This window comes from Mchenga conophoros, linkage group LG22 (genome assembly GCF_057382185.1).
Source record: "Mchenga conophoros isolate Kocher_MC1m ecotype Shallow Benthic linkage group LG22, M_conophoros_male_GT1.1, whole genome shotgun sequence".
Lineage (NCBI taxonomy): Eukaryota > Metazoa > Chordata > Actinopteri > Cichliformes > Cichlidae > Mchenga > Mchenga conophoros.
The window spans coordinates 29,794,939-29,815,882 of NC_140546.1; the positions used below are offsets into that span (position 1 = coordinate 29,794,939).

Genomic DNA, 20,944 nt, shown 5'->3' on the forward strand with positions numbered 1-20,944 from the left:
CTGACATGAGTGTAAACCAAGAAAAACAGCATAACATATAGATCACAGAGCTTTACTATAAGCCAGTGCAAGGACAGCCATTCAACACAAAGCTGAAAGCACAAGTGTTCTGTAATCATTTCCCCAACTTAAATACAGCCTTTTTCTAAAAGTGTGTTGCTGGTAGAAGCCAATAAGGCCCAGCCCACCGCCAGCCCCAGGGCGGCTCCGTTGTGGCTATAACAGTGGCAACGGCTGGACAGTTGAGGTGGTTGCCAAGAAGCCATGCCTCTACTTTAAGGGCAACACCTCAGATGGGTGCAGCTACGGAGGACAGAGAGAGAGAGAGAGGCAGAGAGGAAAAAAAGGACAAAAATATCCATAAAGTTGGCTCTATAATTGGCTGTGCCTCTTTGCCTTTTTTATGTGAGAGCACAGCCCAGTCAAGAACAGTAGAAGCTGCCTCGTCCCCAAGTGAAACCCTACACTTTCCCCCTTTGCAGTTCCCTCCCACCTTGTCCACTCATCCACAAGGTTGCTGAAGCTCACCTCACTTTTTAACAACACTCTGCACTGGATTGTCTCCCTGGATTATATTATAATCCCTTCGTGAGTTCTGATGCCTGCAGGGGTGACAGTTTGGATTATTATCAAGTGATAATGATGCTTTCCCAGTGCTGATTCAGGGTGTGAGCGCTGGAGGCAAAGACAGAAAGAGAGACACCTCCAGCGACACTGACTGAGTGACAGGCCAGGTAAGGGGAAAAAAGTCATGAAGTCTTCCATGTATTACTGCGTATTCTGCTTCCTTAAAACGCCTCTGAAATGCTTTTTTATTCTTTAGCAGTTCTGAATTATTGGCTTTTTTTGTGTTTATGTGTTGCTCAGATCTGCTATCAGAAAACATACTTTTTCCCCCTCCTCTCCTTTGGTTGCACATAAAAAAAAAGGCCTTTCTCTGTTTTTTGCATTGCGGGAATGATAAACGTGGTGCTTCTGTTATAGACATCTACACTGCAGTCCCAGGTCAACCATCAAGAGACGAAGTGGAAACAGGCCTGGTGATACAGACGTGCTGTTTGTAAGGAATCTGGTCCCAGGTTGGGATGTTGATATCCTGTTTTTAGCTTCACGTCAGATACTGTAGCTACGTAAAACTGCAGATTAATTCAGCTCCACGTTTTATATAATAAGTGATGAAAGAACGATAAATTATAATCTGTTTGACATACAGAGTAATGACGATTAGGAGCTTGAAACTAAATGTCATTCAGCTGAGCAGCTGAGATTTTTTGTAGTTTTTTTTCATTGCTCTTTGGGCTGAATTTCTTAGATGTTAAATGCACACTAATTGGACCAATTACAGTAATTTAGCTAAAGTGCCTGTTTTATTCATTAATAGCAACATTGAAACCAAGTAGCAGAAATAGCCCAGTGGAGAATCAGATAAGGGCAATACCATACGCTAAAGAAGTTTGTACAACCCACAGTGAACTTTCTATGTCACAGACTACATAGAAGCTAAAGCACAGTCAACAGGCTGTCGAGTCCCACCACAATATTTCCTGACTTTCTGTTTAGATCATTTTGTAATTTAAAATAATATATTCTTACATTTGCTGTAGTTACGTTTACTTAATGCTCTTTCATTATACTTCATTCTCCACTATAGTCCTAAAAAGTCTAGCTAATCCGAGTAAATGATTAGCTTGACATTTTGGACAACACCGGTTGTCAGGTTTTCATGCCAAGAACTGAATCAACAGATTGACAGCTTGGAGGTGACTAGCTCTGCCTAGCATAACAACTGGAAACAGATAGCCTAGCTTTATTTAGATGATACAAAATTTACCTACCTGCTCGAAGGATATTACGGTTAACTTTCCTCCCATTCATTCCTTCATGAAAGTTGCCAAGGCCAGATCAGTTGGTGATCGCCTGGTCACTAGGAAAAAAGTGTATTCCCTAGCAGTTGATGAGTGGCTGCAGGAAGGTGCTTGGCATCACTAAGTGAAACTGGTTCAAAAGATTTATACAAGGTTGAACCGAAAACCTCATTGCAAGTTCGTTGGCTGCTGGCAGATTGCTAGGATCACTGTAGTTTGTATAGAAAATGCTGACCTGTCTGCAAATACTTGTGAAACTGTGACAAGTCTTACACAACCTGGCTACAGAGAATGTTTGCCTTCAAAGTAAAATTTCATTTGTAAGAAACAACTTTTATTTAGCAGCCGAATAGTCTTTGTTTCCAGTTTGCATCACACTTTTTTGAAACTATCACTGAGTGGCAGTATGTGACTAAGGTCTACCTTATAACATAAGCAATCCTAATGTTTTAATGTGCTCAGTGAAGTCCAGCACCCACCACAGAGTGGGCATAGCCACTGTTTGCGTGCATCTTGAAGCCTCAACATTACCATTTTAACTGAGTTTTTTTTTTTTGCGTAACAAATTATTTTATTCAGAGATGTGACTGGACTGATAAGTTGCATGCATTTTAGGGCATGTACAGATGCAACACATAGATGCAGATACCTGTTAATCAGTGCTACGTACAGTAACAAACTGATATTTACCCACATAAACTGAAGTTATTTCTTGGATTTGTGATGCAAAATCATCACAAGCAGCCAGAGGTTTGGTTCAGTTCAACAACCTCTGTAGTTTTTATGAAGGGACAAACTATCCAAAATGCCCAAAAGATAATGGTTTTTTTTTTGTTTGTTTTTTGTTTGAACCAAACATGTTAATTTCTTCACTGAAGTTGGGCATTTCAACATGGGACTCTATGTTGACTCACTGATGGCTACCTGATGGATCAACTAAAGTGTTTGACATTTTGGCTGAACTTTTCAACCCCAGAGATGTTTATTTGTTGCCAACACTTCTCCAGATTGTTGAGACACAAAACCTTCTAAAATAATGTGTTTTAAGCTTCTTTTTAAAAAAAAATATATATCAATATCAAGTTTTCTAATGACTGTTAGGAATGTAAAAGGTGAATTACCTGCTCCTTCCGTTATAGGAAAACTACACAGCACTGCTTTATTTCTGGAAGTTAAAAGTTACTATCCACCACCAAAAATATATCTTTTTCTTTCTGGAAAACATACATTAAAAGCACAATTGAGTGAAAATATCCCAACAGTAAAAGATGGTTTATATTATTGCTTTCCAAGCTGTGCATTACTCAGACTTTCCTCAACTTCCCCCACAAACCCCCTGCAATGAGATCAGGATGAGCCTGTGTTATGGCTACAGTCAGCCACACATCAATCTTAATAGCAGGCAACACAACCACTTGTGTAAAATAAGATCAAGAATAGTATTTTGTTTAAAAGACAGGCTCCTCTCAGTGCCACCCAGAGACAACAGCATAAAAATGATTCAAACAGAGGCAGACTGATGTCTTCTACAACATGATCAAACCTGTAAAAATGGCACTCTAGCAGTTAGATGTGTGTTTAAATGCATGTTTTAAAGAGTAAGAAATTACTTTGGTTAACTTTTGCAGTTTATCATCAGAAAACATCACAGACCTGACGTTGTCCTTATGTGGTTGGAGTTGATATATATGCAGCAAATTCCAACACTCTTTACCAAGTCCAGTTTTTCTCTGGATGAAGTATTCACTGCTGCTATAAAACAAAAAAGTGTGTATTTTAGTCTTAGGTTTCAATTATCATGTCCTAAGAATGAACGACATTTCCTTCCAGCTTTCATACCAAAGCGGAGACAGTAAAATACTGGACCATAGTGGAGATGAGATTTTTCTTTTTCTTTGACACATATAAGGTGTCTAATGCAGTTTAAATTGTAGCTATTGGAACGCTAACAATTGCCTTCTTTGTTAAATGATTGTAAAGACTTGTTTGTAAAGAAAATACCGTATTTTCCACACTTTAAGGCGCACTTAAAATCCTTTAATTTTCTCAAAAATCAATAGTGCGCCTTATAATCCGGTGCGCCTTGAATTCTGGTTGTGCTTACTGACCTCAAACCGATTTTATGAGGTACGTGGCACTCAAAAATCTGTTAAAAAATGTTTTAATATGACTTTGCGAAGATAAAAAGCCACACCGCTTGATGGATTGTCGCAGCATTACGGCTACTGTAGTCAGGAGCCTCGCGGACTATTCCAAAACTCCGTCTGCTTCAAGTCACAAAGTCAAATCATCTTTAATAAAATGGTCAATGTTGCTGCTTTACCAGGTGTAACAAAAGGTTTAACATCCAGGCATCCATTAAAACATAATATATCAAATTCTGACGGAGTTAGAAGTTAGCCGGAAGTTAGCTTGCTAGTTTCCACCTAAACAGGATATAGCATGTTCTGACTGAGAGATTTGTGAAAAAATTAAAACGTACAGCTCTGCTATCACTTCCAACATAAATGAAGACAGAAAACTAAACAGCAGTGATGTCTGTAGGGTTACTGAAGTTAGGCTAGCTGGTATATAATAATGTGGTACGTGATCGCTAGCGACACAGCTATGTTAACATAACAAACACAGTGAAGCTGGAGCATGAACGCTAACTTTTCTCCACTCGATAAAGGTTAACGTGAGAGTTCCCGATTGTTAGGGACAAATGCAATTGCATGGCCAAGATTCAGTCAGGAGAACAATTGAGATAATCCATCCACAATATGAGGTTAATTGTTAACATACTGCAACAACATGGGGATAGAGCAGCTGTGATAGAATTCAACATCAATGAATCAATGGTACGGAAGTGGAGGAAGCAAGTTGACTTATCTGACTGCTTTGTTTTACTTAATGCGCTTTATAATCTGGTGCGCCTTACGGCCCGAAAAATACGGTAAATCCCATTTTTTGATTGCATAGGTCTAGCGTTCAGAGGGATTTCTACCTGACCCATCTGGAGTTAGGGTAGATTTTGTTTTTTTCAGCTAGTGTCAATTGGCCACTTTTCAGAAACTATACATTTCACAGATCAATTCAAACACTTCTCAAATAGGCAAGATGCAATATAAATATAAATGCAATAAATAGAAATATATAAATATTTTTAATTAAATTGAATAGAATTGAACTGAATTATGATTTTATTTATCTCTCCACAGACTGAACAACTTGATGATTATAATAAGCTAAACAAAACAGACTGAAGCCAAGGCTGAGATGGAATTAAGACTGGGATTTAGGATCACCCTGGTCTTGGTCATCCTGGCCTTGACTCTTTCCAGTGAGAAGGTGGAAGCACAAAGAGCAGGTAAGACCATTAGGATTAGAATTTCTGTTGTAATAGCAGCCTTAGAACATTTACTGTATGTGTTAAAATCCTTGCTGCATCTGCCTTCTCTAGGTTGTAAAAACGTCCACTATGACTTGGCTTTTATCCTGGATACCTCATCCAGTGTTGGAAAGGAGAACTTTGAGAAGATTAGGCAATGGGTGTCTAACCTGGTGGAGTCTTTTGATGTAGCACCTGACAAGACAAGGGTAGCCGTGGTTCGCTACAGTGACAGACCAACCACTGAGTTCAACCTAGGGCAACACAAGACCCTGGAAGATGTGAAGCGAGCTGCAAGCAACATACGCTACCTGGGGGGAAATACAATGACTGGGGATGCTATCAACTACACAACCAGCAACATCTTCACAGTGCAGAATGGAGCGAGGCCGGTCGCCAGAGGCATTCAGAAGGTAGCCATTCTTCTCACAGATGGCCGAAGCCAGGATTATGTTTTGGAGCCGTCCAAGAAAGCTGCCAAAGCGGACATCAGGATGTTTGCTGTGGGCATAGGGGAGGCTCTGAAGGAGGAGCTGGAAGAGATTGCAGCGGAGCCAAAGAATGCCCATGTTTTCCACGTTACAGACTTCAATGCCATTGACAAGATCAGGGACAGGCTGAGGAGGAGGCTGTGTGAGAGTAAGTCAGCCATCGGGACCACTGCCAACAAAACACTCACACTGCATGCCGCATGGCTTCTTTTTGAAGTTATACTTTGAACAGCCTGCCTCAGTTGCAATATGCACTTCATCAAACTGACTCTTATTTTAACCTTTTAACCACTGTGAAAAGAGGAAAGACCCTAACCACAAAACCCCACCCCGACCACACAGAGATGCACATGCACACTGAGCTATCCCGACTTCTTGTGACTGAATATGAAGCTGTTGCAAAAATTAGCTCATAAATGACAGTTTCCCGACCAAGACATATCTGTGGTACAGCTGCCTTTTCGACTGCTGCTATACTGCAGAGGCATTTAGCAGTAAAAAAGCTTGTCTTAGTGTTAACCTCAATGCTTTCTCCACTGGTGTGTTGAGAAAATGTTTCAACATGGACACAAAACAGTTTACACTGCTAACTTAATCAGTTAAAATAGACTTATAATATTCTATCTTAACAACTTTTTTAGCTTTGTAGCGAAGCAGGGACCCATCCGTTTGCTAGCATTTTTATGGGGATGATGGATGCTTCCCGCGCCAACGCTTAAAATTCCTGCCTAAAATTAGCCAGACTGGAAAGAAAGGGATGCCATGAGTCTTAACCACGAACAAGAAATACTAAAATGGAAATGACATGATTACATGGTTTGCTTAAGGATGAGCAATGACAAACCCTCAACTTTTATTTTAACCTGGTGCTAACTTGTCAGGCAAAAGCAGTGATTCCTGTCAAGAATGTGATGAGTAAGACTAAAATGCCTTCATTCTTTTTTGAGGGGGTATCATGTTACAAAGTTACATACCCCTTGTGCTTTAAAGGCAGCTTGTAGTTTTGTCTTAAAGCCAGTAACCTCTGACTCTTGACTCATAGGTTTTGAACAAGGCACCCGATAAGATTGTATTTTTAAACCATACTTTATCAACTTCAGCAAGCCAAAGGCTAAATTCAGTCAGGTAAAAAAAGTTTCAGTGTTTTCTTTCTATAATCTCTAAAATCACCACGGGTGAGCCTCCAAGTACATCAGTGGTCAGCAAAACTGGCTGCCTGAGCGATGTGAGTTATTTTCACCAAGAAAATTATAGCTCGAATGTTTCAAGTGGGTCAGCTACAGTGGCTCAAATGTCCATGTTAGATGTTTTCACCTTTTAATCTATAGTTTTAAAAATGGACACTATTTATTCTGTGCTACACTGATTCGACAGAGCATGTGTGGCCTCACCTAAGAACACAAAAACCCTAAGATTGCATATTTGACCTTACATGCCCGTTCTCCACATAACAGACAAGGGGCACCCAGATGGTGTTTAAAAATTCACAAGCTATAATAGTGACAGGAAACACAGCTAATAGCAAAAATGAATAATTTACCAGTTTATGGCTGAAAACAGATGCCACATGCAATGCATACATTTTTGATGATACTTCTGTATCAGAGATTCATTCCCAAAGGCAAGTTTTACACTGCTTCCACTTTAACTCACAGTCAAATTATAGCCTTAGGGCCACAAATCTGAGGGTAGCTCAAGTATTTAGCATGCTCAAGTGTCATCACTGTCTTTAAAAAAAATGAGTGATGTGCTTATATATATTTTATAGAATGGTCATTTTTGGCTGAATTTGGCTTTATGAACAGTATAAGCCAAAGGTCCTATCTAACGTCTAAAAATTTTGTTTTTTAAATTAAGGCACAAGCAGACACAAGCAAAAAACAGTCTCCTCCAGCTTTGCTCCCAATGAAAAATGTCAAGCCCAAATTAAAAACAATGCACAAGAAACTGAAATAATTCTACTACTTGGGGCATGATAAAGTATTCAAGAGCTGACAGGTGCTCATAATCAGTGCTACAGGTTAAAAGCCTTTCTGCAGTGAAGATTTTTACAGCTGTGAATTGGAAAACAAATTGGATTTTTAGCAAATAATAGGGAATTTGGAGTGTCTCACTTGTCAGATAATATATTCAGGATAGCATTCAGGGTTAGACAAATCAATGACATAATAACAGGTTTCATGATATAGTGATTCCAAAGGGTAACATGATTTGGATCTGCTGCTGTTGACTGAAAGTTAACACAAGGGAGCCCATCAGGGTGAGTTTCAAAGAGTGGAGGATACAGATTTGTCTTGATAAAAATGCAGTTTAATTTCAGCAATCAACAGAGTGGAAAGTTTATCATGGCACTTAGAGCAAAAGAACCACCATAAAAAGGCAAGTCTGCATGTCTAAGTTTACAACTATGCTAGCAGCTCTGAGGCGGTACAATGCATAGCATTGCATTATTTTGAGCCAAATGCTAATGTCAGTTTAAAATGAGCGTGATATTTCTGTTAACAGATTCTATGTACCCACTTGTGTGGTATATAATGTTTACAATGTTTTGCAATGATGGTCACACTAACAACTGCATTTTGTGAACATTTGCCTGTAAACAATTGTTTAATGCATAAAGCCTAAGAGCTACCACAACACATATGCAATATATGGTTAGTCTTCAATTATAAGTGCACTGCTAGCATGCTAGCAAGCATATGCACTATCACTGGTGCTGTTGACACACCCTCTGTCTACTTTTAAAATGTTTCATGGTTCCCCCCTATCATGCTTAGCCTTGATCCTAGTCAGTGATGTTAATAAATGCTCGTACAATCCACATAAAGAGGCCTCCATCACTGGTATTGTTAAATTCTTTTAGCATTACACTATCAGTGTAATGCTAAAATTTCCATCAAATAGCTCTTTGGGAATCACATTAATGGTGTGAAAGTAGTATTTTATGCTTGTTAAACTGTGTCACATTTGGCTATTTTTGTCTAGACACAGCACTACTTTAATGTTTGAATGATTCATAGGTGAGGGTTAGTTGGCTTAATTAACAAAAAGCAAACAAACAAACTCCTTTGAAAACGATAAAAAAAGACTCAAAGACTGGACTAAAAATGAAAATTAGTAATAAAGCAACCGATGTATGATGGAAAACTTTCAAAGTCCTCCAGAAACTATGGCTCAAGACAGCTTTAAAAGTTCTTGGAATAAAAATATAAAGAATAAATGATGGTGGAGTGAGACTTTTGCACAGGACTGTATTTGAATATTTGCACTGATTCTTTTTGTTTTTTGAGTATTTGTATGTTCTGTGAATAGCCAGACATCCAGCTGCATACACTATAGTACAATGAGAAATAAAAAATCAACAATTAAAATGATAAAACAAATCAACATTAAGTTAACAGACGTTATTCCAGCACAATAAGAAATAGCCACCAGCTCTTCATGAACTTAAGTGAGCCCTGAATTCTGTACCTGAGTTGTTCTATTTTGAGGTGTGTCATTATGTCCTCCACCCAGCGTTTATGGGAAGGCAGTGAAGCCTTGTTGACATATTAACATTTGGCTGGGATAAAGCTTGCCGTGTTCACATTTCTTTAGTGTGTCAGCACGCTCACATGTGATTATTAGTGCGTGTGCTTTATGACACAGTTTAGTAAAAAACAAACAAATGAAAAACAAACGTATACTCACGCGAACCAGCAAAATCAATATGAATGAGGGTTATCTGTATCCATGGATTAACCAGGAGTGAAGAGATCCTCAGAAACTGCCGGTCACATTAAGCAAACGTTTACATATATGGAACTAGACAGCACCCTTCACAGAAGCTGGCATCCTGACACAGAAAATGTCTCTCCTGCCAACCTGAAGGGTTTGCCTTTCTTGCTGTCATCACTGAGCTGCGCGTGTGTGGAAATATAACACTGTCACCCCACCTACTATAAAAGCCATCTCAGTCGTCACTCGGCCATCCACACGCTTCCCATCCCCAGATATCAAACGGCAGAACTGTCTGCGCTGGTGCTCCCCTCATCGCAGATGTCTTTCAATGATCCGACTGCTTCCTTTAACAATATGCCACTTCACATCTCTCACGTCTGACCCCTCAGAACGTTTCCCACTGATTGCTTCTTCTAATAAAACAGTAACATGTGATTCGATTTTGAACAGGAAGATACAGGGTTACCATATCTTTCTCCCAATAAGAGCACGAGCGTGTCTAACTGAATTATTTTTGCTTTCTCCTCAGATGTGCTGTGTCCAAATATGAAGGTTCAACCTGATCGGTTTAAGCCCGGCAGCACCAGTTATGGTCTTGAAGAGGTTCCAGGTATGTGCAAACTGCTGCTTTCCTAACAGCAACATGCAGCACTTGCAATACGTGTCAACCACAAGGTCAGGTCTTTATTTCTGAAAGCATTTCCTACATTTTCCAAAAACATTTATTGCATGCTAAGAGTTTGTTCTCACACACAGTTTCTCTCTCTTTCCATGAGAATATAAAGTGAAGTGGTTTAATTCATGACCAGGAGGCTGCTGGCAGCTCTCTAAATATACTTGTGAAAACAAAACACTCGTCTTTTTCAAAATCAAATTTGACAGTGGGCCAATTCAGAGCTTCACCTCATGGTTCGGCTCTCTTTACCAGTATGGTTGACCTGCTGGTGCGTTGATCTCTTGCTCCAAGATACTTGAACTTACTTTTCTATCTAGGATAGACTCCTCAGCTTTATCTGAAGCGAGGTCACCATCCTTTTCTGGGAGATAACAGTTCTGAAGAGTTTATCCATTTCATCTGCATCAAACTCAAACCTTTCAGATGACCACTTGAGGCGCCACCACTTTATCTGTAGAAAGACGTGACCTCTCAGTACACTCAGTGTTTGTTATTGCAGCTTCACTATTGAAATCCAGGCTATGGAAGTCACAAACAAGAGTCAAGACAAGGCGCTGCTCTTTTTAAGATTAGCAGTGAAGCTGCTGTTTCACTAGCATGTAGCGCTCCATCATTAGATGTTTTTATTCCACACATTCCACGCTGCTGTGTTAAAGGTTCTTCTCTGAGGTCTTGAAAACCATTTACCCACCAGTTATAACAGTGTGTTCTGGGAAATCTCAGTTCCTGTCTGTGTCTCCCACCCACATCCATCACAGTAAGAGAAAAAACAGATGCACAGGCATGAGTGTTTGGACTCGTGCTAAGTCCAGGTTCAAGGAAAAAGAGATGTAAGAGCACCGAAAAGCTATGTTTTTAGAAATGTTCCCTCTTAACATACTTGGCTGGCACAGGGTCCTCTGTTGATTTATTCAGGAAAGACAGACTTTGATTTCTTAAAAAAAAAATTACTTAAAACCCAGACATCCTTCCATCTTTTTTGTATATCTTTTGGTCAGCATCACAACTCTACTGGACCTCACTGCGTACACCCTGAAGAGGCTGCTGAATGACAGCCAAAAACACGTTACTTCTTAAGGACAGTTTATCAAAACTGCATGTCCTTAGACATGTGGGAGGAAAACCACACAGACATAACATGGAAACTTGAAACAGAAAGACACCAGCTGGCAATGAATTCAAATATAACAACATTAATGAAATGAAATAAAAAAACAAAACCAAATATATCTGTTTTGGACAAAAAATAACTGGCTAAGTTTAAGACTTGTGTTTGTTGATGCAACATCTGCAAATCAAAGATGGATGACAATGATTACTATTTAACATAACAGCCCACTTTTTTTAAATTCCCCTCTCGCTCCTGTCGGGCCGTCTTTATCCTTCAAACTCGGGTCTTCTACAAGAGGCCTGTGAGCTCGAGGGTCATGTGCAGTATCTATATTTCCTTTTGCTTCCAAAACAGCTGATGGAATGCGTAAGTCAATTACTGAGAGACAGGGTCATTAGTGCTCCTTGATTTAATGTGATGAATAGGACTTTAAATAGTAGTAAAGTTGTAGATAATTGTCAACAACAGACTTTTAAAAGTTCCCAGATGTATTTTTTAGTTTAATAAAAAAGCAACAAACTAACAAAATTCAGATGAGATGAGGAACGTCTCATTAGCTAATAACTTGTGATTTACAATTAACATGCACAGGATAATCCTAAATTTGAAACAGTCCAAAATATTAAATCTTTTAAAATTCAATTTGATTTCAAATTTCAATGAAATGAGTTACTGAACCTGTAAATTCATCAGGCGAGTGTTTGCAGACGTCCCAACATGGAGCTGTTTTTCTGTAGCATCCATATAGATTGTCAGTCTGCTGGCATCCACAGCTCTCACATTCAGTGATTAAGTGCAACATCAATATGGAGTTGCACACTGAGCTATGATGTGAAGTCTACTTTTTAGACTACATTTATTTCCTGGTGAGAAAAACTATGGTTTAGCTGTTAACTATCCACTACTGGATGCACCAGCGAATGGCAGTGGCATGTAATTCCTGCCTGATTACTCTGTACTTTAACCACATAATCTTATAATCATCGGTTAATTTCTCACAATTATTTGAGAGATCTTCTGTGAAATATTACGAGCTAGTAAAACTGAACTTAAATACTTCAGTGCATATTTGTTTATTGTATTTCGGTTTTGCTAAATGAACAGTATTTCCCCTCATACTGTAGTCAGGTTTTAAGAGTATATATTGGACTAAAGTACAGAACCCTTTGAGAAAGCTTTATCCCTGATGCATCCTCTTAGAGTTGCTAAAAAGTTACGCTGACTTTTTGACTGAAAGAGTGTTTTCATGATTAGACACAGCGTCACTTTCTGCTGTCAGGACACATTATCACATCCTCGTCACTGGGCGAGTGCTAATTATGTGGTTTGGCTTTTTCTCTCAGCCGCAAAATAAATTAGAACAAACTTTTGATAAATCACTGAAAGCCACTGATACTTTCTTAAGCAGATGTATCACTTTTTCAGATGCGCTAAGCACTCGTACTGGAATAAATCCTCTGACCAAAGATTTGTTTGTCAGATCTTGTTCCAGTGGAAAACTCTATGGGAAATACTTCTCTTGTACCCAGACTATAGAATACTGTGGAACAGGCCATGAATACACTCCACACTGCATTGATTTATATTTGCTTTACATTTAGTTACAGCTAAACACTATCATAATTTTAAATTCCATCATAATTACTCATGTTCTATACTTTAACTGTTCCCATAGTGTTGTCTGGAAGCAAAGGCAGCTCAATGAAAATGTTCAGTTTTTATTTCACTTTAGCACCAGTAGATACAGCACAGGGGTGCTTATTGATTTATTTTCTCTACCTTGAATCTAACACAGACAGTTGTGTCACAATCAGGTCTTTTCTACGAGCAAAAACCTGCTGTGGGCCCCACTTGGGGCGAAATGTTATCACACAGCGGTCTGAGGTCTGACGCTCTGACATGATAAAGATGTCTGGGGATTTCCAAGCTGCAGTCGCTCTGTAAATGCAGCTAACTTTAAGATGTACAATGTCAAACTTGCTTGAGCAAAGTACTTTTTTTCAGTTTGCGGGTAAGCACACCGAGATTTTCTCTTCATACAGACACACGGTGTTTATCATTGCTACTCCTGCAGGTCCTTCTTATAATTACACAACAAATGCCTCTGTGCTGGTGGACAGGGAGTGCAGTTCTCTTTGCTAAATGTCAAGACTATTTGCCACTTATTATGATTTGACAGCCAAGAGACCTGCGGTTTGAATGAGACTTGTATTTATCACGGGCTGTCTAGTCAGACCCCCTCGGGGTACCGAACACACACAAGAGGCTGCGGAGCATCTCCGTGGCTCGGCGCTCACTATCTACTGTACAAATGTTGCCATCTGCTCCCATCAAAAGAATGCTGTGTGTATGCGCTCGCCTTTCCCAGTCAGTGAACTCATCTGGCTTTTGCCGCAGATCACCCCAGTGGTCGTTTTTGGCTGTCCAAAATAACTTTTTGGGTTGATTATACGCTATCTGCTGCCAGTTCAAATTACAGCTTTGTGCTCAGATTTGGCCCCAAAGAGCCACAGAAACAGCATGGTGTGCACGATGCAAGCACAGTGACAGGGAGAATCGAGGCCAGTGTAACTCACAGCTGCGTGGCTTCCTCGAGCAACTGATAACCAGCAAACATCGCTCTTGTACAGCAAAGGTTTACGTTTTTACTCGTTAAGTTGTCAACTACTCAAAGTGTTTTCTTTCAGATAGCAAAGGAAGGTGAGCCCTTTTACATCACACGTATCTCAGAAGACTTTTTAAAAATAACCCAACTGAGACTGGGGGGGATTTTGCGAGTATCCCATCCCATGGTTTAAATAAGGCAAAAGTCTCAGGTATGAGAACACAGCAACAAATCCTTTTTGGATTTTTCTGCATGAACATGGTGAGAAAATTAAAGATGACTCACATTAAATGTCAGGCTTAAGAATGTGTGTGTGTTTGAAGCTGTGTTTTCCATTTACCTAATATACTGACGACTGAATCGCTCAATTCAATTTAATTAAATTTTATTTATATAGTGCCAAATCACAACAACAGTCGCCTCAAGGCGCTTTATATTGCACAGTAGATCGTACAATAACAAACAACAAGAAAGCTAAGGCAAAATTGATGACTCTTGTGTTTTTGCACCAGATGGTGCAAAGAAACAGCACCATCTGGTGGCCAGTAAAGGCCAGTAAAGGTAACCTAACTAATAAAGCTGTTTCATAATCAAATGAATGGAAGACAATGAGAAATGTTTCCTTGTGCATGCGTTTGAGCAAAGAGAAAGTCTCCACCCACTGCTGACTGAATAAAATAATTGTTAACGGTGCATGTGAGGCAAATTACTGACAGATAAAGCAGCTGTTGTGTGCGGCTGATGGCAGATCAGTTATATCTGTCATGAAGACTTTTGATTCTAACGTTATTTTTTGCTCTGTTGCTAATGACACAGGGGCAGGCTAAGTGTGCGCTTAACCACCTGCTTCCAAGCTATTTCCTATGACATCCACTGAGCTTTTCTGCCAGACTCTCGCATTACCACCTTAATGCTGTGGTTTCCTCTTTGAAAGATTAGTGCGCTGCTGTTATTATTCCCACTAGACGTCTCACACAGATTTTGCTGCATAACTAGGGCTGTGCAGGAAAATGTTGAGGCTGTTCTCATTCTGTTGACTCACTCGTGCCGCAGTCTGCTTTCCGGAGAGCTCAGACTACACAACATAGGCTAACCACCAGCTTTCAGTGAGAGCTGCTGGACACACTGGCAGCATTAGTGCTGCACAAGCGCTCGTCTTACTGGCATCGCCATAGCTACAGCTACTTGTTTGTTGTACAAGGGAGTGTCCTCTCTAAACCACCTAACTATGGTCTGTGGTCACACCACTTCAAATCACACGCTGCAGAACAATGTACACACAGATGCGCTCTCTCAGACTCACACGAGGACCTTACCACCAGTGGAAACGAGCTTTTTTTCCCCACTCTGGCAACAAATCTAACAAATATTTAAATGGTCCAGAAAACATCTGTATTTTCCAGTTGTCCATTAATTCAGCAATTCATCAAAAAGTCAAAAACACAGTCGATGCAGGGTGTGGTGGGACTGACCCAGTTAAACTTCAGTGTACCCCCTAGAAATCTGACAAAGCCATAACTCAACTTCATGACCGGAGAGCCTGGCATGATTTTTTTTTATGTGTGTGTGGAGTCCAACTAGGCTTTTTTACTGTGTTGCTGCAGGATTTGACCTGATGGAGTATTTCAACGTGAGAGATATTCTGGGAGCCAGAGATGAAGATGGACAAAGTTCATATGTTCGCCTTGGCACTATGCCTATAGTACAAAACACAGAGTAAGTGACCTGCCCATTATGCTTTAAACAGTTCAGCTTGTTTTTGAGCCCTGTCAATGCACATGAAAGTGGCAAAAATGAAGTCTTTGAAGTCTCCAAAAATTCATCCTTTTAAATCTCAGTTCTGGCTGAAAAGGAAATGTTTCCTGCACAACAACTCCAACAATGAGGAGATTCAAAGCCAAACACAACTAAGACCAACTTGCAATACATTATGACACAATCTCATGTGAAACATCATTACCATGTAGCTATATTAATGACATCTTCTGTATATTAACCTTATGGAGTTAGAGTTGATATGTCGCTATCTGAACACAGCCAGATGAAATGTCAGTAAATGTGATAAACAACCATTAGCCATCTACTTAAGTACTAAAGGCACCAATTTAGTCTTTTTTAGACTTATTCCTGACATCCTGAGATCCATAAAGGGATAAAGGGAAGTCATTTTGAAGGCTCAGAATTGGCCAACCAGGAGAACGTGGATGTCTTCTCCCCATTTGTCAAATGTTTTTGTCTCATTAAGTGTTTTCTGTCTGCACTGTTTTTTTTTATATAGGACGCTACAGTAAAAATAAAATTAGCTAACTCTTAAAGCTAAAAATAAAGACACCTTAACTAGTATTCTGCTTTGATGGCGCAAATGTCTAAACTAAAGCACCAAAACACAGTTTATGGTGAAGTTTAAACCTTTTTTTGTTACTTGTTACTTGGTGGCTAAGCTAGCCTTGTCAATTTTCAGTATTTATGCTAAGCTAACTGTCTGCTACTTGTAGCCATAGAGAGCCTAAAAAATAGGTTTGACTACAGTAACATCCCCCATTGACTTTTGAAGTTCCTTTTGAACTGTCATGGTGCGCATTTTTACCACCGTGGTGTTTTGAAACAGAAGAACAAGCGCTGGATTTGTGAAAGAATGATTTTGGCTAACAAGGTGTCAATCCCAAATTGTTAACCAGTGAGCATCCTGGCTAATCCTATTCTTTGAAAGGTTTTTCCAGTTTTCCAATTTTACAGAATTCTGAGCTCTTCCTTTATAAATATTAATTCAGATGTGAACAGTTTATTTTATTTTGCTGTTTCTACAAATACACAGGCAACAGTTTGAATATAAGAAGTCAGTGTAAAACTGCTAAGAAGAGCAGAAAGAGTAGCTACAAACACACTGGTTGCTAGGTAAAACACTGGGACTGTGTTTAACCTTATACATTAATATTTCAACTGCTGTACAGCCAATGCAACTGTTGGTTTACCACATCCACTAAAAAGAGAAAAATAAAGCAGTAATAATAATGTACTTTTATTCCACAGAGATGTGTTTCGTCAAGGGCTGCCAGACGAATATGCCTTTGTGACCACATTTAAATTCAGGAAAACCTCGAGGCGTGAAGACTGGTACCTCTGGCAGATTTTTGACAAATATGGAATTCCACAGGTGAGTGAGTCAAATGTAAATAGTGACAAATGTACCTGTCTCTGCATGTGGCCCAACTTGGAGAATTACATCATCGAATGGGCTCACCTTGCTGACTTCTCTTTTTCATTCCAATATTTTATTTATTTTTGTACATTCATTACTTCCCCCTATGGAAAACAAGCTCCTTTATGTTTCAGTTCACATCCCTGTGCTTCTGACCTGTCAGGTGTCCATCCGTCTGGACGGTGAGAACAAGGCAGTGGAGTACAACGCTGTGGGCCTTACAAAAGATGCTGTGAGGGCTGTGTTCAAAAACCCTGAAGTCGACAACCTGTTTGACCGCAACTGGCACAAGATTGCCCTCAGTGTGGAGTCCAAGTCTGTGTCTCTGTACTTGGATTGCAAGCACATCCAGACGCTGCCGATAGAAGACAGAGAGGACATTGATATCCAGGGGAAGACAGTGATTGGGAAAAGGCTGTATGACAGTGTGCCAATTGATGTGAGTCTTTACCTCCATTTTGGCAACAGTGTGATTCACGTCAGTCAAGGTTATTTTTCTGCAGTTGACCTGTTGTTAATCTGTGTACATACAGTTTGACCTCCAGAGAATGATGATTTACTGCGATTCCAAGCATGCCGAGCTGGAAACCTGCTGTGATCTACCTAATGGGCCTGTAAGTATTACAGGCCAACAGGCCCAGAGTCTGCGTCTTTGCAGTGAAAGCGAAACGCGTCTTTCAGATGCTGCTGCTAAGCCGTGGAGGTTCCTGGTTGCATAGAAATATACATCTACCACAAGATGGGATGCTTTGTGTTTAAAGGAAAGGTTACATCCAAATAATTAAGTTTGCATGAGTGTGTGCCCCCCCAGCTCAGTTGTAGCTTGAACAGCTAAGCTACTTTGAATAATCAGTGTAGCTTTGTTACTTTGTAACTCTGTACAATACAGATTTTTCAAACAGCTTTAGAGGAGCAGTTTGACACTCATACACATTTAAGATGAAGTGAAAAAAAATCCAGATATTTTCCACTTGCTCCTTTGAAATATGATGGAAACAGAAACAAGCAGTTACTTGCCAATGTGACTAATCAGACCTCCACACGGTGGTATTTATTAGCTGATTAATGGAGTTGACACATTACTTAAAATCGATTTTGTAATAATACACATTAGTGCCACAATCCTCAGAATAAAAACAGAAGTACAGTGGCTCTTTGCCTAACACAGATATACGCTATAACGCTAATGAACTGACCCAGGCACATCTACCACAGATTTAAAAAATGATTGTCTTTGAATGGGTGGCTGTAGCTCAGGAGGTAGAGCAGGTCACCTACTGATCGGAAGGTCGGTGGTTCAATCCCTGGCTCCTCTAGTCTGCATGTCAAGTATCCTTGGGCAAGATACTAACCCTAACTTGCTCTCCGATGCATCCATCGGAGTATGAATGTCGTTAGAAAGCACTAAGTGTAGATAAAGTGCTTGTGAGAATGGGTGTGATTGGGTGAATGAGGCATGTTGTATAGAGTGCTTTGAGTACTCCGTGAGAGTAGAAAAGCGCTATATAAGAATCAGTCCATTTACCATTTGAAATCTCACCAGCTTACAACTAGTTAATTTTGCTATCTAGGTAATAAGACACAACTAAACAGCCTATAGGATCTAGCTGAGTACACATAAGTGAATTGTCATGCTAATGTTTAATTCTTGGACTCCACTAGATTAGCTTTGCATGAATCACAAAAGCTCAAAATAGTTCTTATTTATGTTGGTTGCTGGTGCAGCCCCTCAATTCATCCACTGTCTGAAGCTTTTTCTCATTCATTTTTTTTCCCACTTCCTTCTCATTGGTTAACCTTCGGAAACACAAGATTTAAACAGTGTGTGCTTGTGACTCTCTATGACATCATACAGAGCCACTTTTGAAATGAAATGTTTCAGAGTTGAGCATCCTGAAGCGTCAGTTTTTAGATCACAGGGATGCCTGCAAACCTTCAAATAGCACTAATATAAACCCAGGAGTGGCACTGATCATCATCAGCTCATCATAAAGGTATAGACCATATAGGTATCATTTCTTCTAAAGCAGGAGCTACTTTAAAAGTTAAAAGTGTGGGTCTGAATAGTTTTAGCCTTAATCAGAGATGCCTGTCTCTTCTATCACAGCATCATGATCCAGTTTTATCAAAATAAATTGCTTCATTTCAGTGCCCTAAGACGGTTGTGACAGAGGCTCCCCCTTACAAGATCCCTACGCCAACACCTACCAGTGCTGAGCAACAACGAGGCCCTCAAGTGAACTGCTCCTGCCCTGCTGGAGAAAAGGTAAAGCCCCGCTGATTTTACCACGCCTAATCCCTCTCTATTATTTCCACGGATGAGTGGGAATCCTTTCTTCAGTGGCTTTCAAAAGACGGCTGTGTTTTCATTTCTCACAGGGTCGCATGGGTGCACCCGGTGTTGCAGGTCCTAAGGGTGAAAAGGTCATCTACCACTGCCTTTCAGTTCTATAGTGTTTGTGATAAAGGATTACACTTTCATTATAGTTGTTCGGCTTTATTTTTATTGTGTGAACCTGCCTACTTTTTTCAGGGTGACACTGGCCCTAAGGGTGCTATCGGACCACCTGGACTCAAAGGAGAAAAAGGACAAAGTGTATGAAAACTTAAAAATGTCCACAGTCACATCTTTTTACTTTTAAGATAGCTTCAAACCTTTTGGAGTACAGTGAGGGAAATGATTACTATGCTGAATTTGTAAGATTGCTCACTTTCAAAGAAGGAAAGAGTCATGATTTTTATGTAAACACATTACATAAATGTTATAAAATGATTTCACTGAGTAAAAATAAGCATTTGATCTCTAACCAAAACATAATTTAGTATTTGGTGGAGAAGTGTTGTTGGCAAGCAAGCATTAAGATGTTTCCTGTAGTTGGTCTCCAGGTTTGCACACATCTCAGGAGGGATTTAAACCCATTTCTCTTTACAGAAACTCTCAAAATCATTTAGGTTTCTTGGATACCACTTTGCAACTCAAATGTCCCTCCACAAATTTATAAAATTGAGGTCCGGAGAAGGTCTAAGCCACTCCGTGACCTTAATGTGCTTCTTTCATGACCCATCTTCTGTATTCTGGCTGATGGAAGGAGGTTCTCATTCAAGATTCAAGTCTTCCTGTACAGTGCAGTGCAAAAGCATTATGTTGCCACTTGAGTGTTTGACATACTCAGCATTTCTCTTCCTTCAGTTGGGTCGAGTTGTTGCCAAAGAATTTGAGTTTAGTTTCGTCTGACCACAGCGTTTTCTCCAGAACCTCCTTTTGAATCATTTAAATGTTACCAGTGACTGTTGTCCCAGCCACCGTCTGATCAATAACAAGCTCCTCATGTGTAGTTTTAGGCTGATCCACCACCTTTCTCATGATCATCCTCACCCCATCAGGTAAGATCTTACATAGAGCGTGACGGACAGCTCTGTGGTCTTGCCTGTGTTGGTGAAGAGGTTGGATTGGAAAAAACTGATTGCCACATGGGCACACAGACAAACTTTAGAGGATCAAATACTTATTTCAGCACAAAAATCCTTCATTTCTATGATCGGAGCAAATTTACAAATCCAATAATTATTTCCCCCACTGTAAATAAACTAGTCTTGGTCACGTCACATGCTATGCTTTCAAGCTTTCTTGCTTTTCTTTCAGCCTCGATAATAATTAATCCTTATTGGTTAATTATTTGCAGGGCAGTATAAACTCTGTCAAAGGTGGCAGAGGTGAGAAGGTAAGTAAACCTGTCCTTCACAACTCTGCATGAGCATCATCTTAACCCAGATACATGTTTGTCTGTGTATTGTGCATATTTTATATGCATGTAGACAAAATGTTCTAATCTGCTCCTTCAGATCTTTTTTATTCAAGTCTTTCTCGCTTTTTGGCTTTGCCTTTTTTTCTATATGTTTTTTCCTG

General features: G+C 39.8%; 1 protein-coding gene across 5 annotated transcripts in view; it reads left to right on the forward strand.

The window, feature by feature from the left end:
- The first annotated feature begins 352 nt into the window (after positions 1-352).
- The window catches only part of col22a1 (collagen, type XXII, alpha 1), a 70,714-nt gene continuing 50,122 nt past the window's right edge, over positions 353-20,944 (forward strand). Inside the window, exons 1-13 of one of the 5 annotated variants that reach the window (XM_085262338.1) lie at positions 353-734; positions 985-1,079; positions 5,066-5,214; positions 5,308-5,874; positions 9,976-10,056; positions 15,443-15,554; positions 16,869-16,992; positions 17,201-17,476; positions 17,571-17,651; positions 19,187-19,303; positions 19,417-19,461; positions 19,571-19,633; positions 20,721-20,759. In XM_085262338.1, the coding sequence (XP_085118464.1) occupies positions 5,124-5,214; positions 5,308-5,874; positions 9,976-10,056; positions 15,443-15,554; positions 16,869-16,992; positions 17,201-17,476; positions 17,571-17,651; positions 19,187-19,303; positions 19,417-19,461; positions 19,571-19,633; positions 20,721-20,759 (1,596 nt within the window). In that variant the 5' untranslated portion in view covers positions 353-734; positions 985-1,079; positions 5,066-5,123. The remainder of the gene's footprint in view (positions 735-984; positions 1,080-5,065; positions 5,215-5,307; positions 5,875-9,975; positions 10,057-15,442; positions 15,555-16,868; positions 16,993-17,200; positions 17,477-17,570; positions 17,652-19,186; positions 19,304-19,416; positions 19,462-19,570; positions 19,634-20,720; positions 20,760-20,944) is intronic. The other 4 variants (XM_085262339.1, XM_085262340.1, XM_085262341.1 and 1 more) reach the window with 4 other exon arrangements.